The following is a 26,532-nucleotide window of genomic DNA, read 5'->3' on the forward strand; positions in this document are numbered from 1 at the left end:
CTTACACTTAGGTCTTTGATCAATTTGGAATTAATTTTTGTATATGGTGTATATTTAGAGGTCCAACCTCATTCTTTTGCCTAGAGAAACCTGGTATTGATCTGTGTGTCTCTTCCTTTGCCAGTATCATACTGTCTTGATTGCTGTAGTTTTGAAGTAAGTTTTAAAATCAGGAAGTGTGAGTCTTCCAACTTTATTCTTCTTTTTTAAGATTGTTTTGGCTATTCTGGTCCCTTTGCATTTCTGTATGAATTTTAGAACTAGCTTGTCAATTTCTACAAAAAAGTTAGCTGGGATTTTAATAGGAATTAGGCTGATTCAATTTAGGAAATATAGCAATCTGAAAAAACTAAGTTTTCCAAACCATGAATAAGGGATCTTTCCATTTTTTTAGGTTTTCTTTAATTTCATTCCACAGTGTTTTGCAGTCTTCAGAGCACCTTTGTAGTAGTTCTGTTGTTAAACTTATTCTTACATATTTTATTTTTATGTTATTGTAAATGAAAATATCCCCTTAATTTCAGTTTTAGTTTGTTGCTAGTGTGTAAAATACAACTGAGTTTTACATATTGATCTTGTATACTGCACCATTGCTAAACCTCTTTATTACATCTAATAGTTTTTTGGTGGATTCCTTAGGATTTTCACTACAAAAGATCATGTCACCTGCAAATAATTTTACTTCTTTCTCCATCTGTTCTTCCAGGACAACGTAGAATAGAAGTAGCAAGACTGAACATTCTTATCTTGCCCCTAATCTTAGGGGGAAAGACTTCAGTCCTTCATCATTAAGCAGGATGTCAGCGGTGGATTTTTCACAGATAACTTTTATCAGGATGAGGAAGTTCCCTTCCATTCTAGTATGCTGAGTGTTTTTATCATGAGAGTGTGTTGGATTTTTGTCAAATGCTTCTTCTGCATTTGTTGAGATTTGTCCTTTATTATGTTAATATACTCTATTGCATTGATTGATTTTTGTATTCATGGGCTAAATCCCAATTGGTCATGATATATAATTCTTTTTGGTTGCTGGATTCTGTCTGGATTGAGATTTTTATGTCTATATTCATAAGAGATATTGGTCTACAGTTTTGTTTTCTTGTGATATATTTATCTATTTTTGCTATCAGGGTAATACTGACTTCTTTCAATGAATAGGAAATGTTGTCTTATCTATTTTTCAGAACGGTTTGCAAATAATTAGTGTTAATTCTTTAAATTATTGGTATAATTCATCAGTGAAACCATCTAGTACTGGGCTGTATGTGTGGTGGGGGGAGATTTTTGATTATTAATTCAATGTCTTTATTTTCAGATCTATTTAGATTTTCTATATCTTCTTGACTCAGTTTTGGTATTTTGCTTCTATCTAGGAATTTCTAGAACAGTTGTGCTTCCAGTATTAAGTTCCTTATTAGTTCAAATCCAGTTTTTTGGACTGGACACATGTGAATTCTGTGTGATGTGCATGATGGTAACTAGAGGCCAGGTGAGCCAATGGCATGTTAGAAGGTATTACACAGGTAATACTATCTAAAATCACAAGCTTAACATGAGTCCATGTCCTATAAATAGGACCTAAAAACTCCAAATGTTTATGTATCCAAGAACAGAACTTCAAAATATATGAAGCAAAAACTGAAAGAACTACAAGGAGAAACAGGCAAATATGAAATTTCCAACTATTCTCTCAATTGAACAAGTAGAGATAAATTAATAAGGATATAAAAAACTTGAACAAAATTATTGAACAACCACAAAACCACAGAATACAAGTGCCCATGGAACACTTTCCAAGATAGATTATATTCTGGGCCATAAAATGAGTTTTTAAATTTAAGAGGATTCAAGTCATACAAGGTATGTGCTCTGACTACAACAGAATTAAATTAGAAATCAAAAACAAAGATTTTCGGAAAATCCCTCAAATATTTGGACACTAAATAATACTTCTAAATAATCTGTGGGTCAAAGAGTAATTCAAATTAGAAATTATTTTGAACTGAATGAAAATGTAAACATAACTCAGGTATTCTGAACTGGATACATGTAAATGCTAAGTGACGGGCAACAGAGTAACTGGAAGCCAGGGGAACTGGTGGTGCAACAGAAAGGACACAAGTGTGTCCATCCAATAACTCAAGCCAAGCCATTGCCTCTGGGTCCTGACAACAGCAGTGAGGGCGGCAGTAAAGGGCTTGCAAAAGCAGACTGTCTCACTGTGGCTGGCCTGCCTTTCCTTCCTTCCTTCCACCCTCCCTCCCTCCCTCCTTCCTTCCTTCCTACCTTCCTTCCTGTTTAAGTTAATATATTTATTACAGCAGGTCTTTATTCAAAAATATGGAACACTTCACGAATCTGCGTGTCATCCTTGTGCAGGGGCTGTGCTAACCTTTTTTGTGTCATCCCAATTTTAGTATATGAGCTGCTGAAGTGAGCACTCACTGTGGCCTTTAAAGCCTGGCTGCCCTTCTTTTTGCTACATGAATGAATGAATTTCATTTCCCACTTATTCTCTTATATCTACTTCACATGAGGAAAAGAAATATTTCCACTTGAGGGCATAGAGGATTTGTTAGTTTCTAATGAAGAACATTAGGATAAAGTATTTATCAACTATAGTCTGAGAAGTACTAATTCTGAATTACCAGATGGGTTTTTATTCATAATTTTAACGTTGATTAACACACACACACACACACACACACACGTATGCACACATGGACAAGTCCATACAATCCAGGCAATAAAAAAAACCCCATGTTTCTGATGTGCCACACAGCCCCTAAACTATATATTCTAATTCAAACCTATTTCCAGAAATCTTGACATAAAATGTTGATGCTGTGACTAGAAACTGGAGCATGTATATATATATATTGCAAAAACAAAAAGAGAAGTTTAATATTGAAAAGCTCTGAGTTTAGATGTTATAAAATAAAGTGTATTTCAAAATTATGTGTCACAAAAAAATCAAGTAGGACATCTGATGTCAGACAAAATAAGTAAAGTTTTAAGTCTCTTCCATTTTCTGAGTGGGATACATTCCCATTTTATTCCTAATATTTAATACATTCTGAAAAGTAGAACAATTAAAAATGAATTTTACTTTTATTTCTAATTGCATTAAAAAAAGTTACTCATTGATGTTTTAAAGGTCCTATATGAATATAGACCTCTAGTTAATAAAAGACATCTTTTATCAATAAGCTTATATTTCCCAAATCTTTTACTTCCTATAAGTAGATTAAATTGAACATATTAATTCATAAATGAAGCTATTCAAGCCAGCATCATTTAATTAGCTTCTGAAAGTGACAAGAATAAACCAACATAATTAACAATATTTAGGTCATTCAGCTGGGGTCCTACAGGAAGCTAGATAGGGCAGTGTGAAGTCATTAGAAGGGGCAGGGTGGGAAGGAATGAGCAGAGGGAATTGTCTTATTCTCTAGTTAGTCAAAGATTTTATATCAAAAAGTAATTCATTGGAGCTTAGGAGATTCTGTTTTCATGGTTTCTGGGGAGCCATCCATAAGGACTGGCTGTACGCAAAGTCCCATAGGACTCAGACTCAGGCAGCTCCAGACAGATTATGAGTATGCCAACAAAGGGGAGATGAGTACAGGAAGGAGAAGTGACAGGGCACAATATGCTAATTTCTCAGGTTTCAAGGGCCTCTCTTCTTCTAGGTCCTTCCAAGCGTATGAATGATCAGAATGACAGAAATGAAGAGCCTGCAAAACTAAGGTGTGTAACTACACACTTTCTGAAAGTTAATTAGAATCAGGATAGCACACAAATAGTTCTGTGCAGTAGCATGAGTTGTTATGGTATACTATAACTTACTTGCTACCTATTGACAAAGATTCTCTCCTTAATCAAACTTTAGCCAGGCTCCTCTGAGTCTTCTGCTCGACTGGGCCCAACCTTTGGACTTCCCTTGTCTTTGCATTGCCCAATTGTAGCAAAAATCTTACTAAGTCAGCTTAGTGAGAATCTCCCACCCTTGATATCTGAGACCACAACCGCCTGCCTTTCTCAAGACTCCTGTCAAGTTGGTTTAGCCAGAAATTCTCCTTTGCCTCTGATGCTTTCTCTTAGTAGTATTTCATCCACTGAACCACACCCTGCTCCTTAACTATAAATCCCGTTTCCTTTATGTATTCTGAGTTGAACCTAATCTCTCTCCCTAGCTGTAAAATCCCATGTTGTTGTGCCCCTGAATAAAGTCTGTCTTACCATTCTTTAACAAGTGTCAGAATAATTTTTTTTCATTAACAATGTCGGAATAGTACCCTGACAGGGAAAGAGAGCTTCCTCAGAAGCTTATGAATGAGTCTCTTTTCTCTGGGACAATATGGTTCTTAAGAAATGTCACTATGAGTAATTCTTCACTTGAAGGTATTCTACATCCAGATCGCCAGCCAGAAAAGATGATCAATCACAGTGAGCTCAGCAGAAGGGAGGACCTGAAATCCCCATCATTACCAGCATCCATATGGCAAACTCTTCCTATTTCCTAGTCAAAATGTAATGTCCATGGCTACATGGTCAAAGGAAGTGTTCTTGGAATGTTATCTTGGCTGAGGTAGGCAACCGGCTAAAACCGTTTTGAAACTGTTCCATGTTCAAACCCCTATGGGCCATGATTTGGGACCTTAAACAACATTCATCTGTGAGCTGGGGTAAATGCAAGATTTTTAGAAGAATCTGTGTACGCCCACAGGCATTTTGCTCAGCCACCTAAGAACAAAGGTTGTTATTTTATTATTATTATTATTTTTTGGCTTTCATAAATGAAGGCTAACCAACACTTTGCTAAGGCAGATGGTTCTGCAGCTAAGAGACAGTCTAATTTGCCTGAGTCTCTATCTCAAATTGCCTTCCAGCCAGTGGTTATCATAAGTTAAGCTAAAGAAGGCAACCTTCATTTTGTTATGAGTTCTTGGCTTCTCTAGACAGTCCTTACTTGCTTTTCTTTTGTTCTTTCAAAAATTTAAGGTATCTTAGTGTATTTTATGTATCCTTATAAAGAATACATAAAATAAATAAATATAGGTAACTTCCAGTCACTTTTTAAAATTTAGGAGGAAACAACCAAAAAAAAAAATAAAACACAAAACCTTCCCACAAAGTGTAAATATTTGGTGCTAATGAGCACAGTAGAGAAAACTGCTATGTATTGTGTTCTATCTAGAGCAAGGAGTACTGAATAATGTATGAAATGAAAATTCCTAGTCCAGAGCCAGAAGAAGGCTTTTTCACAGCTTGCTTAAATATTCATTTTAAAATATAGTACAAAAAAGTCTTTTGTTTTTTTCTTGATTAGCCTTGGAAAAAGGAAAAAGGCAATTTGTTTTCGAAACCATATTACAGGGAATAGGAAAATGTTCTTTTAGCATTGAGTTTCTTAATCTCTCTCCACCCCCTTTCATTTAAAACATTTCCTCATTTTGCCTCCTGAAAATACACTGGGCTTTTCTGAACCTTGGGATATTGCCTTACCAAATTTCTTCAAACAAACAAACCTAGCTTAGCAAGTATTCTGTGAACCCACACAACAACACAAAGAACTGGATGTTCTTTTAGATCTGTCCTGTATCATTCATGTCCCAAGTCAAACTTCTGTATGGTTACTGAAGCAAAATCTTTACAAATAAACTTCTTCATTTTTCCTACTTCAGCTCTATTTTCTCTTTGATCCATATCAAGAGAGCTAAAACCTGTACCATTCTTCCTTCTTTCTCCAAAAAGGAAAAAGTTTCAGGTTCAAGTAAATTGCCATGCATGAATGGCCTGCCAATGAGGTGGGGCAGTGGGACTGGCTTGCCCTAGGGTAGAGGTAACAAAGGGACCCATTTGCCTGTAGAGAACTTAGGGCAATAATAAAGACTACTAAAAGTTGATTGGCTTTTTATCACCATCTTGTGATAGTGATTCTAAATGTCAGTGATAAAAGACTCCTCTGTGAAGAGGCAAACCACTCTCACCCTGCCCCCAACTTGTTACACCCTTATATTGCACTGTTAATAAACACAAGACTCTTTTGCAATTTTCCTTTGGATTGGCATGGTAGTCTCTGACTGTATAATTCTCAAATACAGGGAGAGACCACTAAATTAAAAAGTGGAAGATTTGGTAAAAGTGAATGAAACCTTTAAGATCCCTCCCAGGCTAATAGTATCATTTCTGTGACAGCGTGAGATCCTGTTCCTTTTTCATATTTGCGCCAAGTTTTCAGGGCTACTGGAATTCTGTAAACACTACCATCAATCAGTGAGAAGCCAGGAGATGGAGAAAGAAATGTTCCATAATTTTACTAAGCCTTGAGGGAAGTAACGGAAATAAAAACAAAAACTCAAGTCTTTCTTGCCGTCCTGTTCTCAAGGGATGTTAACAGTCACTTTATGTATCTGTACTGATAATTTCCTTAGAATTTTTTGCCTAGAGAGGTAGGATTTACTTTTTGAAAAAAATCTTGGGATTACAAAAATGAAGTTTCTATGAAAATGCTATATGGCATTCGCCATGCTATCTTGATCCCTCAGTCTATCTTGGGTCAGGCCTAGTTCCATGCCTTTCTCCCTATTTTTCCAATGAATTTCCTTATCGCTTAATTCAGCCATAGTAACCCCATTCCCTTGATATCTTTACACATATTCCAGTCATGTTTAGCCTTTACAACAACTTTACAGGTGAGGTGAGAAAACTGATTTTCAGATGTTAAAATAATTTATTCTTGGTTGTATAAATAGTTAATGGCAGAACTAAAATTTGAATTTGGATTTGTTAGGATTTATGCCTTTCCTCTTTTTAAATTTTTTTAAAGATTGTTTTTTATTTACTTATTTGAGAGAGAGAGACAGTAAGCAAGAGCACACAAGCTCAGGGAGAAGGAGAGGGAGAAGCAGAATCCCTGTTGAGGAAGGAGCCCAACACAGGGCTTGATCCCAGGACCCTGAGATCATGACCTGAGCCGAAGGCAGATGCTCAACCAACCAAGCCACCCAGGAGCCCCTTTATGTTTTTCCTCTTTATCATGTTACTACCAAATCTTAGAAGTCCACATGTTACTTGAATCTAAAAGATACCAGCCAAAGACACCCATGGCAGCTGCATTCACCATAACCATCCACCCATTCATTCACTTATCAAATACCTAAATATATAAACATAGGCACATGCACAACTAAGAACCGGGAACAAGAAACTGGTTCAGCTAGTCACTTCCAGTGGGTTATTTACATTCCTCTGGGATGCTAACTGTTCAGTTTTATAGACTGAAACAATATCGGAATCAGTTAAATTTAAGCAATATAAAAAAACATAATATAATATAAAGCCATATGGTTCAGACAGGATAAGAAAAATTCAGCTCATTAAGTTAGAAACAGTTTCTACTTGATTTAAACCTTCAGTGGTAACTCTTCACTACAATGACTTCTAAAGACATAGAAAAATAGCTTTAAGTCCAGTCTTTGAAATAAACTAAAGAATGATGGAATAGTTTCTCAAATTCCAATCATTTGCATACCACAGTCAAGATTTCTGCCTATGTCTGTGTACTAGCTATATATTCTTTAAATCAATTTCTATTTAAAATATTTTTAAGGAAACTTTATATTGCTACTTTAAATGAAAAACTGATAATATAGAAATAGAAAGTAACTATAGAAATACAGTGAGATGGTCATTAAGTTTATCAAGGTAGCATTGCAATGGAAAGCTCTGAGCCTGAAACTTGATCTGCTCTTTGTTGCAAAGAGAGATTAGCAAGTGTTTAGCAGGTGTTAGAGACCTACTAGTTCCACACTAATTTTTCTCTTGGAAATAATCAGAAGGATGGAAAGAGCTTCTGAATGGAAGTAATTTTCTCATGACATGATTCAGTGCTATTTAATACTGTGTTTGCATCCCACCAAACAGCTTCTTGCAGACCACAGAGTTATATGTTTTAGAAATGTGGGGACATCCAGGGAGTCAGGGGACTATGAATGCATTATGTGCGGAGAGAACTGTTGGAAACAGCTTCTAAGTCTGTATCTGACATTTTTATTCATTCAATCATCAACTAATATGTACTAAACACCTACCATGTATCAGTCATTGTGCTAAGGGCTGGGGATTCAATGGTAAGACCCTCACTTCAATAAGAAAGTAAATTAGGTAAAAAAAGAAGAAGATAATTAAACAAACTGTGTTATATAATAGAGGACCCAAGAGATGCTAAGTGCTAGACTCATAGGGAGAGGGATCATTTTTTAAATCTCAAGAGGTCACCCATTCTCTCAGGAATTCTAGAAGGCTTATTGTCTGTTATAGGCTGCTAGTGATTACTCATTTCCTTTGGTGAGCATCAGTTGAAAATAGCTATCATATAAGGAACGGAAACCGGAAGATACTTGAAGACTACAGGGACATAATAGCAAAGTGTGCTGTGATGTGGAAAGAATAAAATGAATGTCAGAAAGAACATTAGAGATTGGTCTAATCTTTTCCTTTCATAGGATATAGAAGCCTACGATTTCCTAGAGTTAGAGGCTGAAATGAGATTTAACCTGGATCTCCTGACATCCAGTCCAATGTTCTTTGTACTATAGGACATACGTAAGAAAGGAATCTTGAGAGGTAAGGATATTTATGTTTATTCCAAAAAGATACTCTGGAGCATTCCCAGTAAATAAGTACCAGTGAAACAAAACAAACAAAACAAAACAAGAACCCAAAAAAAGAAATCAAGATTCTTGTGTAGTAGACAGTAAAATGATCACATTTTAAGAAAGATTGAAAGGGGAATATTTAAAGACAAATATAACACATATTATGGCTCTAAGATAAACTGTTGTCTGAGCCATATTAAAATACTTTTATTGAGAAACACTTAATGATCATATTAGCATGGAAATATGAATGGCTTACTATGGTTATAAAAACAACTTTAAAGCTAAGCAGCATAAAGGGTTTCCTCTATAGAGCTGCAGTTTTATCATGAGGGAGAAATTACATTCTCTCTCCAGTGGTCTTTGGTATCACTGCATTGAGAGAGCTTGGAAAGAGGAGGCAAGGGAAAGCCCTTTGTGGACAGGTAATGTACTATATGCCTCTTTGTTCCTCAAACTTATCATATACATTAAGAAAAGTAGGTGGTTTTGAAAGTATAAGAGCATTTACCCCATTATCTAATTTACACTACAGCACACTGGTTAAGGAGGAAAGTCAAGAACATTATTTTTTTGAACTTCACCCATTGACCATCAGCAGGATTACCCTGGGGCATGTAATTCATGAATGAAGAACAGTAGTCTCTGTCAAGTCAGCGGACTGCTGAATTCTACTATATAAGGATTCTTTGGGAGCTCTGGACCTGGATTTTTAGCTGTATCATCTTTGTATTCTTTCCTGTTCTTAGCTAATAAATACTCTCTTGAATTCATTCTAAACTATTTTTTTATTCAGAATTAAGTTTTCCATACCCAATGGCACATTTTATTGAAATATGTTGTTCAAATTCAGTTGTATTAAAGATTTCCCTAGAGAATCCTAATGATACTGCCTTGAAAATGAAAAAAAAAAGTGTATTGTCTTGCCGTCTAAATTCTTGAAATTAAACCATTTAAGTGGCTGACCCAGCTTGCAATTACATGCTAAGCCAAATACTTTGATCCTATCATGGGAATGAAAACTAGTGAAATAGAATATACCTGTGAAGCTTGAGAGTGACAGTTCCATAAACAGTAGCAAAACCGAGAAGACGGACCCATCTGAGGAGAATACAGCGAAAAGTGCTTGGCTCAAAGTACAAAATAACAACCTGTGGGATGAGAACAGAAAGAAAGAGACCTTCAGGATCAACTGATGACCCACAGACTAAAATCGATATTTCATATATGAATTTTGACATAAGCACACATCCTTTTAAATTACACTTTAAAATATTTTGATCATTCATGGTCCAAATCAAAAGACTACAGTCTCCCTATTGCTTTCAAATCAAAGCTAAGTTCTTTGATTCTGACTCTCAGGAGTTTCTATCAATTGTCTCTAAGCCTTTGGCACATTCAAACTTAACTCTCTTTATTTCCCCAGATAGGCCAGCCAGGCTGTCCTCCATTGCCATACTCCACTGGAGCCTCGCTGATTCCCACCTCCATACTTCCAGCAGTACCCTTCCCCTGTCTGAACCAGCCCTGAGAGGATCATCCTGTATCGTACTTCCCAGTCAATCCACCACTTAGTACCTGGCTCAGTCGCCTCACTAACTCTTCTCTTCTCACTCCAGAGTTCTCACTGAGCAAATATTAATTAAACATTTACCATGAGCCAGATACTATACTAGATACTGTAGATACAAAGGCCAATAAGAGAAGAGAGACCTGTAAATGAGGAATTGCATTAAAGTAGCAAAAGTGCTGTGATAAACATCTGGCAGGTTCATTGGGACCCAAGGAACAAGTGGTCAATTCTGGGCGGGGGTGGGGGCAGTCAAAAGGCATGTGCAAGGCACTGTATGTGTTACCTTTCATATGCTATTGGTGGTTTTGAACAAGCCCTCATAGAACAGGAATAGGTTTGGCCCTGCTCAAGAAATCTAAAGAATAAATGTTGTTGAAGACTGTAGACTTTTACTCTTATGCTGGAGCGGCAGGCCTAAACTGATTTTTCTGAAAAGAAGGTCATCATAACAGAAAAATATACTCACTCCTAAAACTCTATTATTTTAGGTTTTTTTTTTTTAAATCCCAAAGATATAAATATTGGGAAACAAAGCATAGCTGGGTGACATGGGGTGGGTGCTGACATTTTCTTGTTGATATCTTACTAGTGGGGTCCTACTCTCCAACAGTGCCAGGAATGACATTACTGACAACTCTCTGATGGTATTTCTCAAATAGTTCTACCTTATAAAGATATTAAACTAGGTACTTTCAATACCATTAGAATTAAATTCTCAAGGAGTGGCAAAAAGGCTGGTATTAAGAAGAAATCAAAGGAAGGTAAAAATAGGTGTGGCCAAGAGATAATGTTGCTTTATGTATATGTAGTATTTGTCCTTAATTTTCTAATTCATTAGGTCTATGCTGAAAGATGCAGATAAAGATGTGATTTTAAAATTCATTCTACCAGGAAAGTACTTGGAGTTATCCAAGAATTGATACAAAAACATTTCCTTTATTTGCTATTTTCACAAAATAAGTTAAATTCTGTAAATGTGTGTTCTAGGTTTCAGCTCATATATTTTATTTACTTATTTATTTATTTATTTATTTATTTATTTATTTATTTATTATAAAGATTTTATTTATTTATTTTGACAGAGAGAGACAGCGAGACAGGGAACACAAGCAGGGGGAGTGGGAGAGGGAGAAGCAGGCTTCCCACTGAGCAGAGAGCCCGATGTGGGGCTCGATCCCAGGACCCTGGGATCATGACCTGAGCCAAAGGCAGACGCTAAACGATTGAGCCACCTAGGCGCCCCTAGCTCATATATTTTAGAAACAGTCCCTTTACACAAGAGTCCAGCAGTAATTATAAGTTCTGCAAAATAAGCTGTATTGTTTAGTAAGGAATATGAGCTGAAGGAAGAAGGGAAAATTTAGGGGAAAAAAAACAAATGGAGAAAACTTGGTAGAAGATTAAGAGGTTAGGGGATATGTGTTCCTTCTCATGGCGGAGAGAAATGACAGATTAGAAACTAGTGAGAGAGAGACCTAAAGTCTAGAATATACAAAAATCTCAAATATTTCTATTAGAAATGACTTTAGAGTTTATTCTAACACAGAGGATTCCTGGAATCTACAAAATCCTGTGACTTATTACAAAGTTTTCCATTGCACACCGAACAATGATTAAGGGCATGAATAAGCAAAGGTGAAGAATGTGAGACAGAAGTCGGAATATTTGGAGGAAAGAATTGCTCTTGAATTGTTCAGGAACTACTGTTATAGCTTCAAATTTTTATTTCACAAATGAAGAATTTGAGGGCTTGTTACTGTAAATGAGTTGGTCAGAAATAAATGTTATCTTCAAGATAAACTATGTGAAAAGTCCAATTAGGATTCACTAATCATTGTGACTCTGATTCACTCATTCACTATTTATTTAGTCTGCAATTTAGAAGCCATTATAATAAGTCAGATGTGGATTAGGTCCTCAAGTTATAGTTTAGAAGAGTGGATGCTCCGTGTACATGATAAAAATAATGGCATGATCATACCAAATATTTATACAGCACTATTGCTAGACACAAAAGTAAGCATTTTTACAGTATTTACTTATTTAATCCCCACAACACCTTATACAGTAGGACTGTTTATTTTGCAACAGAGGAATGACGCACAGAGAATTTAGGAGATGTGCTCAGCATCACACAGCCAGAAAATGTCAGGGCTAGGATCTGAATCCAGGCAGTTGACTTCCTGAGTTCATGTCTTGCCTCTCTAAATAGTTCTACCACATGGGGGAGGTGACAAATGCTATTATACTGTGAACTGAATCATACTGAGGATTCAGAGAAAAGAGGAATTACTCTCAGTGGAAACAAGTGAATTATCGTGGGAGGGTTCACATCTGAGTAAGGACCTGGAGGAGGAGAGGGTTTAAGTATGTAAGCAAACAGGAAAGGGGGAGGGAGCCCAAGACAAAGGCCTGGTTGTGGGAAAGCTTCAAGAGTGTGGAGTGCATGGTTATGGACAGGAAGACATAAAGGGGAGTACTAAAAACCAAGCTTTAAAGATTTTATTTATTCATTTGACAGAGAGAGACACAGTGAGAGAGAGAACACAAGCAGGGGCAGAGGGAGAGGGAGAAGAAGGCTTCTGGCCGAGCAGGAAGCCCGATGCGAGGCTCGATCCCAGGACCCAGGGATCATGACCTGAGCCGATGGCAGATGCTTAACGACTGAGCCACCCAAGCTTTAAAACAGAGGTGGGACCAGTTCACTGTAAGCTTTAAATAAAAGGGTGAGGAATTCAGATTTTATTCCATGACCAAACATATCATTAAACTTCTTTAAATTGAGATCAGAAGTGTGTTCCTGGGAGTTAATCTGGCAGCATCACACGAGATGCCTGGATGCTATGGAAAGGGAAGATATTGAAGGCGAGAAGGCCAGTTAGGAGAAATCACAACAAAACAAAACGAATTCATCATCTTCCTCATCGAACCTTTTCCTTTTCTTACGTCTTATTTTAGCATCCTCCTTTACTCTAGTCCCCAAATGCTTCTGCTTCCTTAACTCAGGGTTCTTATGAAAAAGTCTAAATTATTATTTTTTTAAAAGACTATTTATTTGAGAGAGGGGGGAGAGAGCGTGCATATGTGTGCACAGGGGGTGGAGCAGGGAGGAAGGAGAGGGAGAGAGAGAATCCCAAGCAGACTCCACACTGAGTGACCTCAACCAAAATCAAGAGTCGGATGCTTAACCAACTGAGCCACCCAGGTGCCCCAAAAGTCTAAATTATTTAGGATGATAGATACCAGCTTACTTCTATTACATCATTACTTTCCACCTACTCACACCGTCCGATCCTTGCATATGCTGTCCCTTCTGACTGGATGTTCCTCATACAATCCAACTGTCTCACCTGTACCTGGCTTACTCCTATTCACCTTTCAGGCTTCAGTCTAAATCACTCCCCCTCTAGGAAGAAGAAGCCTTCCCTGTGGCTTAGCACACCGTCCCTACTTGATCATAGCACTGGATCCACAGCACTGCATTCGATTTGTAAGCTTTGTGACAACCATGTTTATCACGTTCAATTCTGTAATACTGGCACTAACTAACTAAAGTCCAGGCACACAAAAGTGCTCATAAATATGTGTTGAATGAAAGAAAAAATACAGCTGTAGGAAAATGGTAAAGAAGGACATAACTACTGTAGTGAGAATGGGAATTCAGGCATTCATGAGAACAGAGGAAAGAACATGCTGAATCAAGAAAATTGGGCAGGCAGCTGATTATTTGTTGAGGCAAAAGCGAATAAAGTGTCAAAAATAATGTGAAGATTTTAAGCCTGGGTGACTGGAAGGATGATTGTGTTTAGAAAGAAACAGATAAAATAAAAAAGATGCATCAATCTGAGTATAACTAAGCTCTACTTAGAAACCTCCTCACCCCACTTCATCCTTCATGTCTCAGCTCAGAGTTGGCACTCCCCAGACTGAATCAGGTTTCCATCTTATCTGCACACTATTTACTTGTATTGAATTCTGAGCTTTCCTTCATCACACTTATCAACTCTATTTTGATATAACTGTTTCTGTAATTCATTTGTTAAATATTTCGACTAGTTAGTTTGTAAGCTGCATGAGGGCAGGGATTGTAACTATCTTACTCATGATTGCATACCCCTTCCCTAGTATTGTACCTGCCAACAGTAGGTAACCAATTGTAGGTAACCAAGGAAAGAAATTTTAAAAAAGGAAGGGAAGAAGGGAAGGAGAGGGGAAGGAAGGAGGGAGAAAAGATGGTTAAGTTTATTTTTTGATATATTGAGTGTAAGTTGTCTATACAACATCTAACCCAGATCTAGCTTTTTAGTAGTTAATATACTTCGTAATGAGAAAGGGGGAAAAAAAAAGATGAGGAAGTTTCAATATTTTTCAAATCTAAATAATTCAACTTTTCTTGTTAAATATAATGTATATAAATGTATAGATTACAAATTATTGTAAATATCCCTTCCCAAATTCCAAATTAATGACAAGTTTTATGACAAACCTTCATAAAGGAAGAAATGGAGAAAACCTAAGCCACTGGGCCAAAGAATTTATGAATGATGATGATAATACAAATAGCTGCCATTTTATGTAGCATTCATAATAGCTTCCTGTGCCCCCCCCCCCCCCCCCACTGATCACTGTGATAGACATCTTCCTTACATTTAGGGTCTAGGTATACTTTATTATTCCCATTTTAAAGATAAAGAGACTGAACTTTAATGGGGTTACCTAATTTGCCCTGGTTATAAAAGATTGTTTTTCAACCAGAACCCACAAAAAGTTCCTCTACTAGAATAACTGCCTCAAGTATATTTTCAAGTACATATTTCAAGAGAAAACTTTTCCCGTTCTCTTTCCAATACTAGAACCTAATGATAAGGCATAAAGATATTTAGTGTGTGAGAAGTAGGACATAAGTGTACCACACCCATCACTGAGTACTCTAAGGACCCAAGAGCATGCATAATTGCTGGATGCATGAGCACTGGGTATAGATTGTAAGCAGGTTTAGGAGGGTAGGGTGAGAGAAAGAGAAACCCTCTGTATATTTTAAGGACTTGGTTCTTCAACACTGGAAGTTTTTTCAGATGCTTACAAAATTCAATCAGCTGATCTTAGTCGGGGGATACTCTAGGCATTGTGTTTTTAAAAAGCACTGCTGTTCTGGAAATGGCCTTCCAAGCATTCCCCTCATTACAAACAAATCTGCACAGATTATACACCCATTTCATCAAATATGAATTTTTTTTCAGTTAGTTTTGAAGTCAGCTTGATTGCCTATACTCTTTGGATACTGAACAGAGCTAATGGGGAAGAAAAGAGAACCACAAGAGAAAAGAATATTAGGCTTTCCAAATATGCACATAATAGAAGAACATTTTTAAATAGAATAACTTTCTTTTGTAAATACAGACAACACCAGAGATAGAAATTTAACCTCTGCTGTGTTGGCTCAGGAGATGCAAGGCCCAGTGCTTTCAGAAGAGGAATGCTGGAAAGGTAAAACGGTCAGAAGCTAGCACAGTCCGATGCTCTTCCCAGAGTTCTGAGAGGAAAGGTGTGAAGCTCTGGCTTTAGGCCTGATATTTTAAGGATCTGAGCAACAGTTTCCTGATAGTGTGGGACACAGCAGTTCTACTTTCTTAACTGACTCGTCAAGTGTTACCTGCTTCAGTTCAGTGAAATTGGTTGTGAATTAAATCACTTGTATAGGTGAGTGAGGTGCAATGTTTTAGTGTTTTGTTTTAGTTTTAGTGTTCCTGTGTAGGAACAGTTTTATTTACAGAAAAAGATTACTGGGTAATGGGAGCACAGTGACAGATGCCCGTGGTAAGACTTCTGTTGATAAAGTTGTCTTTTGATAAGGATGTGAAGGACTTCTAAAGCTTTATGGACTCTCTCTGCCACATCTACAATTTCCTTCTTCTTTGTACAAGGAAGAGTCTCTCCAGTTCAATATTTTCCAGGGCCACTTAACCTTCTCCAGTTTACCATGCTCCCAATAATCCCTACTGAACGAGTGAAGAATAAAGCTGGTATCTTGTCTGGAGGACAGTCCACAAAGGTAACGCTTGGAAATATCTAATATTAAAACCTACTACTTAATCCAACCAGGTTTGCTATCTCTTGAAGTAGGAGGCTGGAAATGAATCACGTAGGTGGGACTATGTATATTAAAGGACACTTATACAGGATCCGCTTGATAAAATAAGTATTTTTGAAGTTCCATGAGTGTGTTCTAAATTTATTTTTTCTATATTTGGGAAGAAATATGATTCTGTACACAGGAAATATTTAGGATGAAAATGTGTGTCCTGTAAATGTTTAAATATCTAAAGTTGGATCAAGTGACAAAAAATAAAAACTACTTAATGCAACTTTACACCCATGCAATTACCATACAAATTAAAGGGAATATGATTGTGATTGTGTCTTTACAGAACCATGGTCTAGAACTTACTACCTTGCACTTGGCTCCTATTACTCAAACCAACAAAAGAGGGATAAATTAATAGACTAAAATATAAAATATATACGTAACTTTTATATATTTATAATATATAAGTAACATATTGGGGTTACTTTGACAGCAGATGAGATATGCCTGACAAAGCTCCTCTAAAATCCCCACTATAATACCGCTGAAAAGATAAAAAGAATTTAAAAGGGTCACAGCTCTAAAAACTAAAGGCAAAGATGACAAGATGCCAAAGTCTCACTGGTGATTCTACTTACTCACTGTCTAGTAGATGGTATCGAATTAACAAGCACCTTTTAAATAAAACATCACATGCCTCATTTTCTGAACCAGAATAAGATCTAAAAGCCCAAAGATAACAGGGAAAGATTTGCATTCCTACTCCTTGTCAGAGTCTAATTCTGAGACCCATAGGTTTTACTAAACATTGAAAAATCTTCGGTCATGCCCTAACTGTGCAGAGACTATTTCAGCCTCCAGCCAGTCCTGGAGCCTTCTTGTCCATGACCACCTTTCTTGGTCAGCTCCCCCTCTTCTTCATCCATTCAGGGTTTAGGACTTTCAGGATGCAGCATTCAGAAATGTGATACTTAGCTGCCTACAGGCCTACAGGAAAGCACAGCAAGGTGGAGGGAAGAGCAGTATGCTGCTCCCTGGTCTGTTTTCCTATCTCTCCACAAGAAAAGGCCCTTTGTAGAAATACCCCATCCCAACAAACATAATATAGAAACAAGTGACTATTTTTGCCTAAAACTTTTACAACCTCAGCTTATGTGTTCAGAAGGAATAATTTTTTGGTGAAGAGTAAATTATGATGCATGACTTAGGATAGAAGATTATACCATCCTAACAGACTGTTAGGATGAATATGGTAAAGTTCTTGGGATTTATGTTAGGTGAAAAAACAAGCAGCACATAAAATATAGAGAGAGCATACAGTGTGATATTGATTATGCTTAAAATTTATTTGTATATATGAATATATATGTACACACACATACACATAAACAATAACATATCTACTTCCTGCTTATTACCCTTAATTTAATACCCTTAATTTATTCCAGAAGGCAGATCATGAAAGGGCTACCCATAAAAGCCAATTGGGAAAATGTATTGTTTATTCCTAGTAAGAAGTCCATCTCAAAATTATGTTTTCTATAATTATCAAAAAGGCAAAAACAAAGAAACAGAAAATCTAAAGCTATGGTTCTGCTTCCTATTTTCTCTCTTGATGCTCTTATGAGTGAACTACATGTTCCTCTGAGAAAAACACACCAGTGAGCAGAGTGGTGAGATTATGACCAAAGTATTGCAGTTAAGGTATTTTTGGCTTTGTTTTGTTACTATGAAATTTATACTCTTTGAAATGGTCATAAACTCTTTTTAGGGTTCAGTTCAAAATCTTATTGCAAATTTTTATTAAACAAGGGTTAGTTTGAGTAAATATATACATATGTATATGTGGGTATGTATGTCAATATATGTATCTCACAAACTTAACAGTATTGCCAGCGATTTTCTGGTTTTAGTATTAAGTATGCACATACTTCTTAGTATTTAAAAATTTTTCTGTAATTAGAAAAAAAAAGTTAATTTAAGTAAAAAATCAATTCCAATATCTCTTCCAGGAATGTAATAAATGGTAAGACAACACAGAATAACTGAATCTTTTAGTTTAATTCATGCAGATAATGGGAGTGTAAAGTTAAGCCTTCTGGGTCCTCTCCTAAAATTTGATAATAAGAAAGGTATAATTTATCTGTGAGCTAATAAATTGTTAGAGAAGTAGAAACATATCTCTTGAGATTGAACAGGTTCAGGAACAAATGAGCTCTAAATATGATCAATGATTTACAGATTCAATTTTTAAAAAAAATAATGGACAAAGAATAGTACAAGAGTTGGTAAATGGAGTGGTAATGAAAGGCCATTAGACACTGGGGGACTTTACTTAATTCAGAATATAAAATATATGCAATAGGTATCTTAGAAATTTTTGCTGTGATTGCTGGTAGAATGATATACCTACCTGGTTTAGAGCTAAATGAAAATAAACACACACATGGAATGAATTAGCTAGCTTAAGGAAAATATATATGAGGCAGGAGAAGAGATCTGATAAGAGAAAAAAATTTAAAAGATGAAAATTTTCACTTGTAAAATAATGCAAATATGATTTGCCTACCAATCAGGTGGAAGAGATTCTGCAGCCTAGTGAAACTGATAAAAAAGGAATTTGGAGTTAGCTGCCATAAATGCTAGTCTGGGCTCTACCACTAATTAGACATACAACCTACAAATCCCTTACGTTCTGTGGGATTCAGTTTCCTCAACAGTTTAATGAAGATAATGCAAAATCCTATAGTATTTATAGAATCATTTAATAAATGACAGATAAATAGCAAATGCCAGTTTTATTATTAACATGAGAATTACTTTGGATATTTGTCACATTTGAATCAGAACTCTGTTTAGCCCTCTTATGTACATGTATCTTCAAATACTGACAGAAAAGAAGCTTCTGAATACTATGGAGTTGAGAATGGAGTATAGAGGGAATGTGAAAGAAACAGACAAGGCAAACTATGTCTTTAAAGCAGTAGGAGAGCTGTTAGTATGATGGGTAAAGGCAGGAAAGCCAGGTGTATTCATTATCTATTGATGTGTAAAAAATTATACAAACTTAGCAGCTTAAAACAACACATATCTACTATCTCACAGTATCTGTGGGTTAGCAATCTAAGCATTGCTGGTCTCAGGGTCTCTCACAAGACTATAATGAAAGTATTAATCAGGGCTGGGGTTTCATCTGAAGGCTCAGTTGGGAAAGGATACACTTCTAAACTCATGTGGTTGTTGACAGGATTTGGTTCCTTGAGGGCTAAGGGAGGTGGGGCCCTGAGCTGGCTGTTGGTAGGAGGCCTCTCTCAATTCCTTGTCATGTGGACCTCTCCAGCATAACAATTTGCTTCCCTGAAGGTAGGAAGAAAGAGTCTGTTTGCAAGATGGAAGTCATAATCTTTTATAACCTCATCATGGAAGTGACATTCTTTCATTTCACATTGATGTGTTTTATTGATTAGAAACAGGTTAGTCAAGGGGAGGGAACTGCACAGGCTGTAAATACGAGGAAGAAGGAATCATTGGGGCCATCTTAGAAGCTATCTACCACAAGAGGCAACCTTAATTTAAAAATCGTCAGAAATGCTGTTATGTTCACAGTGAATAATGTAAGAGGAATATAGAATAAAAAGCCATTAAATACACAGGGCATGCATTTAGAGAAAGGATAATGTGAATAATAATTTTAAAGGAGAAATCTTTAGTTTTTTCTTTTTTATTTATTAGAGAAACAAAGAGAAAGAGCATGAGCAGCGGGGGGAGAAACAGAAGGAGAGGGAGAAGCAGACTCCCTGCTGAGTAGGGAGCCTGATGTGGGACTTGGTTCCAGGACATGGAGAGCATGACCTGAGCCAGAGGCAGATGCTTAACCATCTGAGCCACCCAGGCGCCCCTAAAGGAGAAATGTTTAAAAGATGAAAAGAAATCTATCAAGGCTGTCTCTCCATGGAGTCCAATTCATCGTGAAGTTCACAATTTTGGGATTGTTGCATATAGCTCATGACTAGGAACTGCTGAGAAATGACTTTTTTGGTTTTAATGTTTTTAAACAATGAGATAAATATGATATGGTCATGGTGGGTTGGGAGAAATAATTTGGATCTTGTCAAGTATTTATGTCTATGTTTAAATTATGACTAAGAAAGAAGACTTCAAGTTAAACCTGGCAAATTGAACATGTGTATGCCTGCTACTTCTGGAAACTCTAGTTAATGATGGTAAAACACTCAAGACCGAAGAGAGTATGAGTAGAAATGCCAACAGATGATAGATATCAACAAAATTCTGGAAGATGGAAAGTAGATGGCAATGTATAACCAGATGAAGAAATCAAAAAAAGTGAAAACCTGTACCGGAAGAGAGAGAAGCCCCTCAGGGGTCTGTCTCACAGTCTTTTTTTGGGGGGAATTGGGTAATAACAATAATTATATCTAATGAGTACTTGCTATATTCCAGTTACTTTCAAGGTGTCCTACATGAAACAAATTACTTATTCCTTACAAAAATCCTTTAAGGTAGGCATTAGTAATATTTTCCACTTTTCATGTGGGAAACCCAAGGCACAGAAAAGTTGAGGAATTTGTGCAAGGTCACACAGCTAGTAGGTGGCAGAGCTGGGGTTTAAACCTGGCCTGAGTCTACAGCACCAGCTCATTATCATGATGCCTCACTGCCAACCATTGTGCAGGAAAGACAGAGTAATAAGGCAAAGACAGGGTTTTTTGATGGCGACTGGATGTTGTAGAATGCCTGATCACCAAGAACTTTGACCAGTTTGTTCAGTGTAGTAAACATGGAGGGGTTCAACTGAATAATGTTTATAGGGTAAAAATAATTTTCAAGTAAAAAGAAATGAAAATATAACTAAAGATAAGAATGCAATTAACAAATGGGAAAATGAACGCTAAAAAATAAAACTGGAATGATTCATGAAGAAAATTAGGAAAGAAAAGAGTGACATCCCAGAGACTGAACTACTGAGTCACAGAGAAGAGGCAGCCATAATCGTGGGAAAATTTGTAGGCCAGAACCAATGCAATGGTCTTCAACTCTGACTCAACAGAATCACTATGGTATTAGAGCATGTGAAAGCCCTGATTTCCCTTGTAGAAACTTTGAGTCAGTAGTTCCAGAGCACAGTCTGAATAATTTGCCTTTTAAAAACTCCTCTACAGGTAGTTTTAACAAGGGTTAAGGTACTAGTTTACAGCTCAGAAGCAAGCCACATGTGGAGCTGGTGTAGCCACAGCTCAGACTAAGACTAGGGAAGGGTGAAGAAAGTGTTCAAAAACTAATAAAATGCAGAAAATTTTTTTCCCAGAAAATGTGTGTGTGTGTGTGTGTGTGTGTGTGCGCGCGCGCGCGTGTGCGTAACTCACTGGGTGGCCAAGCCTGGCAAGGCTGTCAGGATGAACATGTGATTCTTTCTCTTAAATGTTAAAACATTTCCAGAAAAATGTCCTACATATACATGCATACAAAATGTGCAAATATTTATGAAATCATTAACCTACCCCAATATTGTCATCATCCCCCCCCACACATATGAATGGGGAAGTATTCTCTCTTCTGTTTTCTGAAAGAGGTACATAAGACTGACAGTCTTTCTTTCTTAAATTTGTGATAGAAATGGCTAATAAAGACAACCTGGCCTATTCTTTTCTTTTTGAGAAGTTTTTTATTACAAATTTATTTAATATGAACATGCCTACTCAGATTTTCAATTTCATCTTTTGTCAATTTTGGTAAGTTGTATTTTTCAAAGAATTTATTCATTTCATCTAAGTTTTGAAATTTGTTGTGATACAGTTTTACTGTAATATTATCTTGTTATCCTTTTAATGTCTGTAGAATCTTCAGTGATATTTTCTTTTTCATTTCTAATACTGGTAGTTTGTGCATTCTTTTCTTTTTTTTGATCGGTCTTGCTAGGGGTTTGTCAACTTTATTACTTTTTAAAATAAAATACCAGCTCTTGGTTTTGTTAGCTTTCTCTTTTATTTGTTTTCTATTTAATAGATTCTTACGTTTATTATTCTCTTTCTTCTACTTATGTTGGGTTTAATTTTTCTCTAGATTTGTAAAGTGAATGCATGAGTCATATTTTGTTTCTAATATTAACATATAATCCTATAATGTCCTTATAAGTACTGCTTTGGCTGTATCTAAGTAATTTCGATAACTTGTATTTTCCTTATTATTCAGTTTGAAGTATTTTCTCATTTCCATTATGATTTTCTTATTTTACAAACTGTTTTTTTTAGATATTAATTTTCAATTATCTGAGGACTTCTAAGTTACAATTATTGATTACTAATTTCACTCAATTGAAGTCCTAGAATGTACATTGTATGATCTCCATTTTAAAAAGTATATTGATTTTTTTAACATATATTGTATTATTTGTTTCAGAGGTACAGATTTGTGATTCAACAGTCTTGCACAATTCACAGCGAAACCGGAGGGGGAGACGAACCATGAGAGACAATGGACTCTGAAATACAAACTGAGGGTTCTAGAGGGGAGGGGGGGAGCCCTGGGTGTTATACCCAAACAATGAATCATGGAACACTACATCAAAAACTAATGATGTAATGTATGGTGATTAACATAACAATAAAGAAATTTTAAAAAAACATAACAATAAAAAATAAAAAATAAAAAATATATTGAGATTTATTATTTGGCACAGCATTTGACTATTTTGATGAATATTTCACATGTACCTTAAAAGGATTTGTATTCTTCCATTGTTTTGTGTAGTGTCCTATAAACAGCAATTATGCCAAGTGTTTTAAAATCTTACAATCATAACTGATTTTTGTGTAGCTGTATTGTATCTCATAAGACAGGAGTATAAAAATTTAATTTGATTGTGAATTTATTTAGGTATCTTTTAGCTTTTTTATGTAGCTTAAAGTTTTGTTGTTTATGTGCACACATGTTTAGGATTGCCATGTCTTCCTGAGGTATTGACAGTTTTATCATTATGATAAAATGTACCTCTTTATTTCTGTTAATATCCCTTTATTTGAAATCTGTTTTGTCTGTTATTAACAAAGCCAATTTGTTATTAACAAATTCCAGTTTTCTTATGCGTAGTATGTCCTTTTAAATCATTTTAGTTTCATCCTGTCTACTTAAAATGTATCCTTTGTAGACAGCATATAGTTAAGCTTTGCTTTTTCTATATCTGGCAATCTATGCCCAAGTGCTGCCCAGTCTGTGAGTTGGCTCCCAAAGCCTTTTCTCTCTCTCTCTGCATGCTTGACCATTAGTCTTATTTTGCCTGGGTCCCAGAAGGTAGGTTTTTGCTTTCTTGGCAATTGTGGACCAGCACTTTCTAGGCAACCCAGTACATTTCTCTGTCATCCAGCGGGCTGCGGCCACAACTTCTACAAGGTCTAAACTCCTGCCTTGGGGATGGAGCCCCTTTCCAAGCTTGTCTTTTCTTAGGTACTTTCCCTCAGCCCTAGGATGCCATTTAGAATTCTCTTTACATCTTTATAGTTAACTCTCTGTCATAGTTTAATAACTATATTAAATTTCCACTGTTCAAATTGCTGTATAGTTTCTCGCCAGATTGGACTCACACTGACACATTCCTCCTCCCCCATTTTCATAATATATCCCCTCAATTTCTAAGTCCTCTAACAGAACTAAAATCTATCCTCCAATACTTCAAGACAATTAGATTTCAGGTTTTTGCTTGGGTTCTAGCTTACATACACTGCATAAGCTGGGGAGTGCCTTCAGGGGAAAGTCAAATGATATGGACCCCATCCAGTGCAGTTCTGTTACCCAAGGGTTAAATTCCTTCCAGTTTCTGTCTGCTTTGGGTAGTTTTCCAATACCTTCAAATAGTCTATATATATAATCCAGAGTTTCTAATTATTATGTGTGGTAACGTTAGTTCAACATAAGCCACACTGCTATCATTCAAACAAGAATTGCTGTGAGGGACGCCTGGGTGTCTCAGTTGGTTAAGCATCAGGCTTTGGCTCAGGTCATGATCCCAGGGTCATAGGACTGAGTCCTGCATCTGGCTCCTTGCTCAGTGGGCAGCCTGCTGCTCCTTCTGCCTGCTGCTCCCCCTCCTTGTGACAAATAAGTAAATAAAATTAAAAAAAGAATTGCTGTGAGTTTTGTAAACAACTTTAGTGCAATATAATTCACATATCATAACATTCATTTAAATGAATATCCAATTTAATGTTTTTTTTACTCTATTCACAGAGTTGTTTAACCATTATCACAATCAATTTTTTAAGGTTTATTTATTTTTAGAGAGAGAGAAAGAAAGAGAGAGAGAGCACGAGCGGGAGGGGCGGAGGGAGAGGGACAGAGAATCCCAAGCAGACTCCCTGCTGAGCACCGAGCCCAACGCGGGCTCAATCTCACAACCCTGAGATCACAACCTGAGCAGAAACCAAGAGTCAAATGCTTAACCAACTGCACCAGCAAGCTTCCCCTATCACAACTGATTTTTGAACATTTTCACCACCCCAAAAAGAAACCCTATACCAACTGGCAACCACTGTCCATTTGTCCTCTGTTTTGGGCAACCTACTTTCTGTTGCTATAAATTTGCCCATTTTGAAAAATTCATATAGTGGAATCATGCAATATGTGGTCTTTTTAAACTGCCTTATTTGATTTGGCATAATGTTCTTAGGGTTGACCCATGTTGTAGCATATACCAGTACTTCACCCCTTTTTATTCATGAATAATATTCCATTGTATGGATATATTACACTTCGTTTATCCATTCATCAGATGATGAACATTTGGGTTGTTTCCACTTTTTGGCTATTGTGAAAAATGCTGTGAACATTTACAAACAAGTTTTAGTGTGAACATGTTTTCATTTCTCTTGGTTATATACATAGGAGTGAAATTGTTGTCATATGGTAACTCTGTGTTTAACATTTTGAGGAAATTCCAAAATGTTTTAGAACACGGTTTGCATTATTTTAGATTCTCACCAGCAATATGTGAGGTTTCCAATTTCTCCACATTCTTGTCAACACTTGTTATTGCCTGTCTTTTTGATTACAGCTATCCTGGTGGGTATGAAGTGGTATCATACAATTTTTGATTTGCATTTACCTATGATTAATTATGTTGAGCATCTTTTCATGTTCTTATTGGCTATTTGTATATATTCTCTGGAAAAAGTCTACTCAGATCCTTTGCTCATTTTTAAATTGGGTCATCTGTCTTTTTATTATTGAGTTATAGGAGTTCATTATATATTCTGGATACAAGTCCCTTATTAGATGTATGAATTGTAAATATTTTCTCCCATTCTATTTTTTTCTTTTCACTTTTTTTAAAGATTTTTTTATTTATTTATTTGAGACATAGAGATACAGAGAGAGAGAGAGAGCATGAGCAGGGGGAGAAGCAGAGGGAGGGGGCGAAGCAGGCTCCCTGCTAAGCAGGGAGCCCGATGCGGGGCTCAATCCCAGCACCCTGGGATCATGACCAGAGCCAAAGGCAGATGCTTAACCATCTGAGCTACCCAGGTGCCCCTTCTTTTCACTTTCTTGACATATCACTTGCAGCACAAAGTTTTTTATTTTGATGAAATCCAACTTATCTATTTTATCTTGTGGTTTTGGTATCATATCTAAGAACCTACTGCCTAACGAAGATTTATATCTGTGTTTCCTTCTAAGAGTTTTATAGTTTTAATTATTCCATTTAGGTCTGACTCATTTTAATTTTTGTATATAGTGTGAGGTAGGGATCCAACTTCATTATTCTGCATGTGGATATCCACCTCTTCTAGCATCATTTGTTGAAAAGACTTTCTTTTCCCCATTGAATTGTCTTCACACTCTTATAAAAAATCAATTGGACATAAATGTAAGGATTTATATTTAGACTTTCAATTTGTTCCACTGATTTATATTCTATTGATCTATCCTTTTGCCATGGACTTATGCAGTATCTCTTTTTTTAAGATTTTATTATTCATTTGAGAGAGACAGAGAGAGCAAGCAGGGAGGAGGCAGAAGGAGAGGGGGAAGCAGACTCCCCACTGAGCTGGGATGCTGACACGGGGCTTGATCCCAGGACCTGGAGATCACGACCTGAGCCAAAAGCAGACGCTTAACCATCTGAGCCACCCAGGCAGCCTTGCAGTATCTCTTGATTACTGCAGCTTTCTAGTAAGTGTGGAAATTAGAAAGTATGATTC

The 26,532-nt window shown here is 36.5% G+C and overlaps 1 protein-coding gene and 1 non-coding gene across 4 annotated transcripts in view; both read right to left on the reverse strand.

Annotated features, from left to right (window-relative positions):
- Positions 1–26,532, reverse strand: part of GPR158 (G protein-coupled receptor 158) — a 434,263-nt gene that overhangs the window by 48,170 nt on the left and 359,561 nt on the right. For all 3 annotated transcript variants that reach the window (XM_088025524.1, XM_088025523.1, XM_088025522.1), the window contains one exon: positions 9,705–9,814. In XM_088025524.1, coding sequence (XP_087881650.1) covers positions 9,705–9,814 — 110 coding nt within the window. The remainder of the gene's footprint in view (positions 1–9,704; positions 9,815–26,532) is intronic.
- On the reverse strand, positions 2,335–2,441 carry LOC114217358 (U6 spliceosomal RNA). Its single transcript, XR_003610964.1, has one exon. It is a non-coding gene; the product is annotated as a U6 spliceosomal RNA (small nuclear RNA).

Source organism: Eumetopias jubatus, unplaced genomic scaffold, assembly GCF_037043125.1.
Source record: "Eumetopias jubatus isolate StellerSeaLion01/CBP00866 unplaced genomic scaffold, mEumJub1_p1.0 scaffold_8, whole genome shotgun sequence".
Classification (NCBI taxonomy): domain Eukaryota; kingdom Metazoa; phylum Chordata; class Mammalia; order Carnivora; family Otariidae; genus Eumetopias; species Eumetopias jubatus.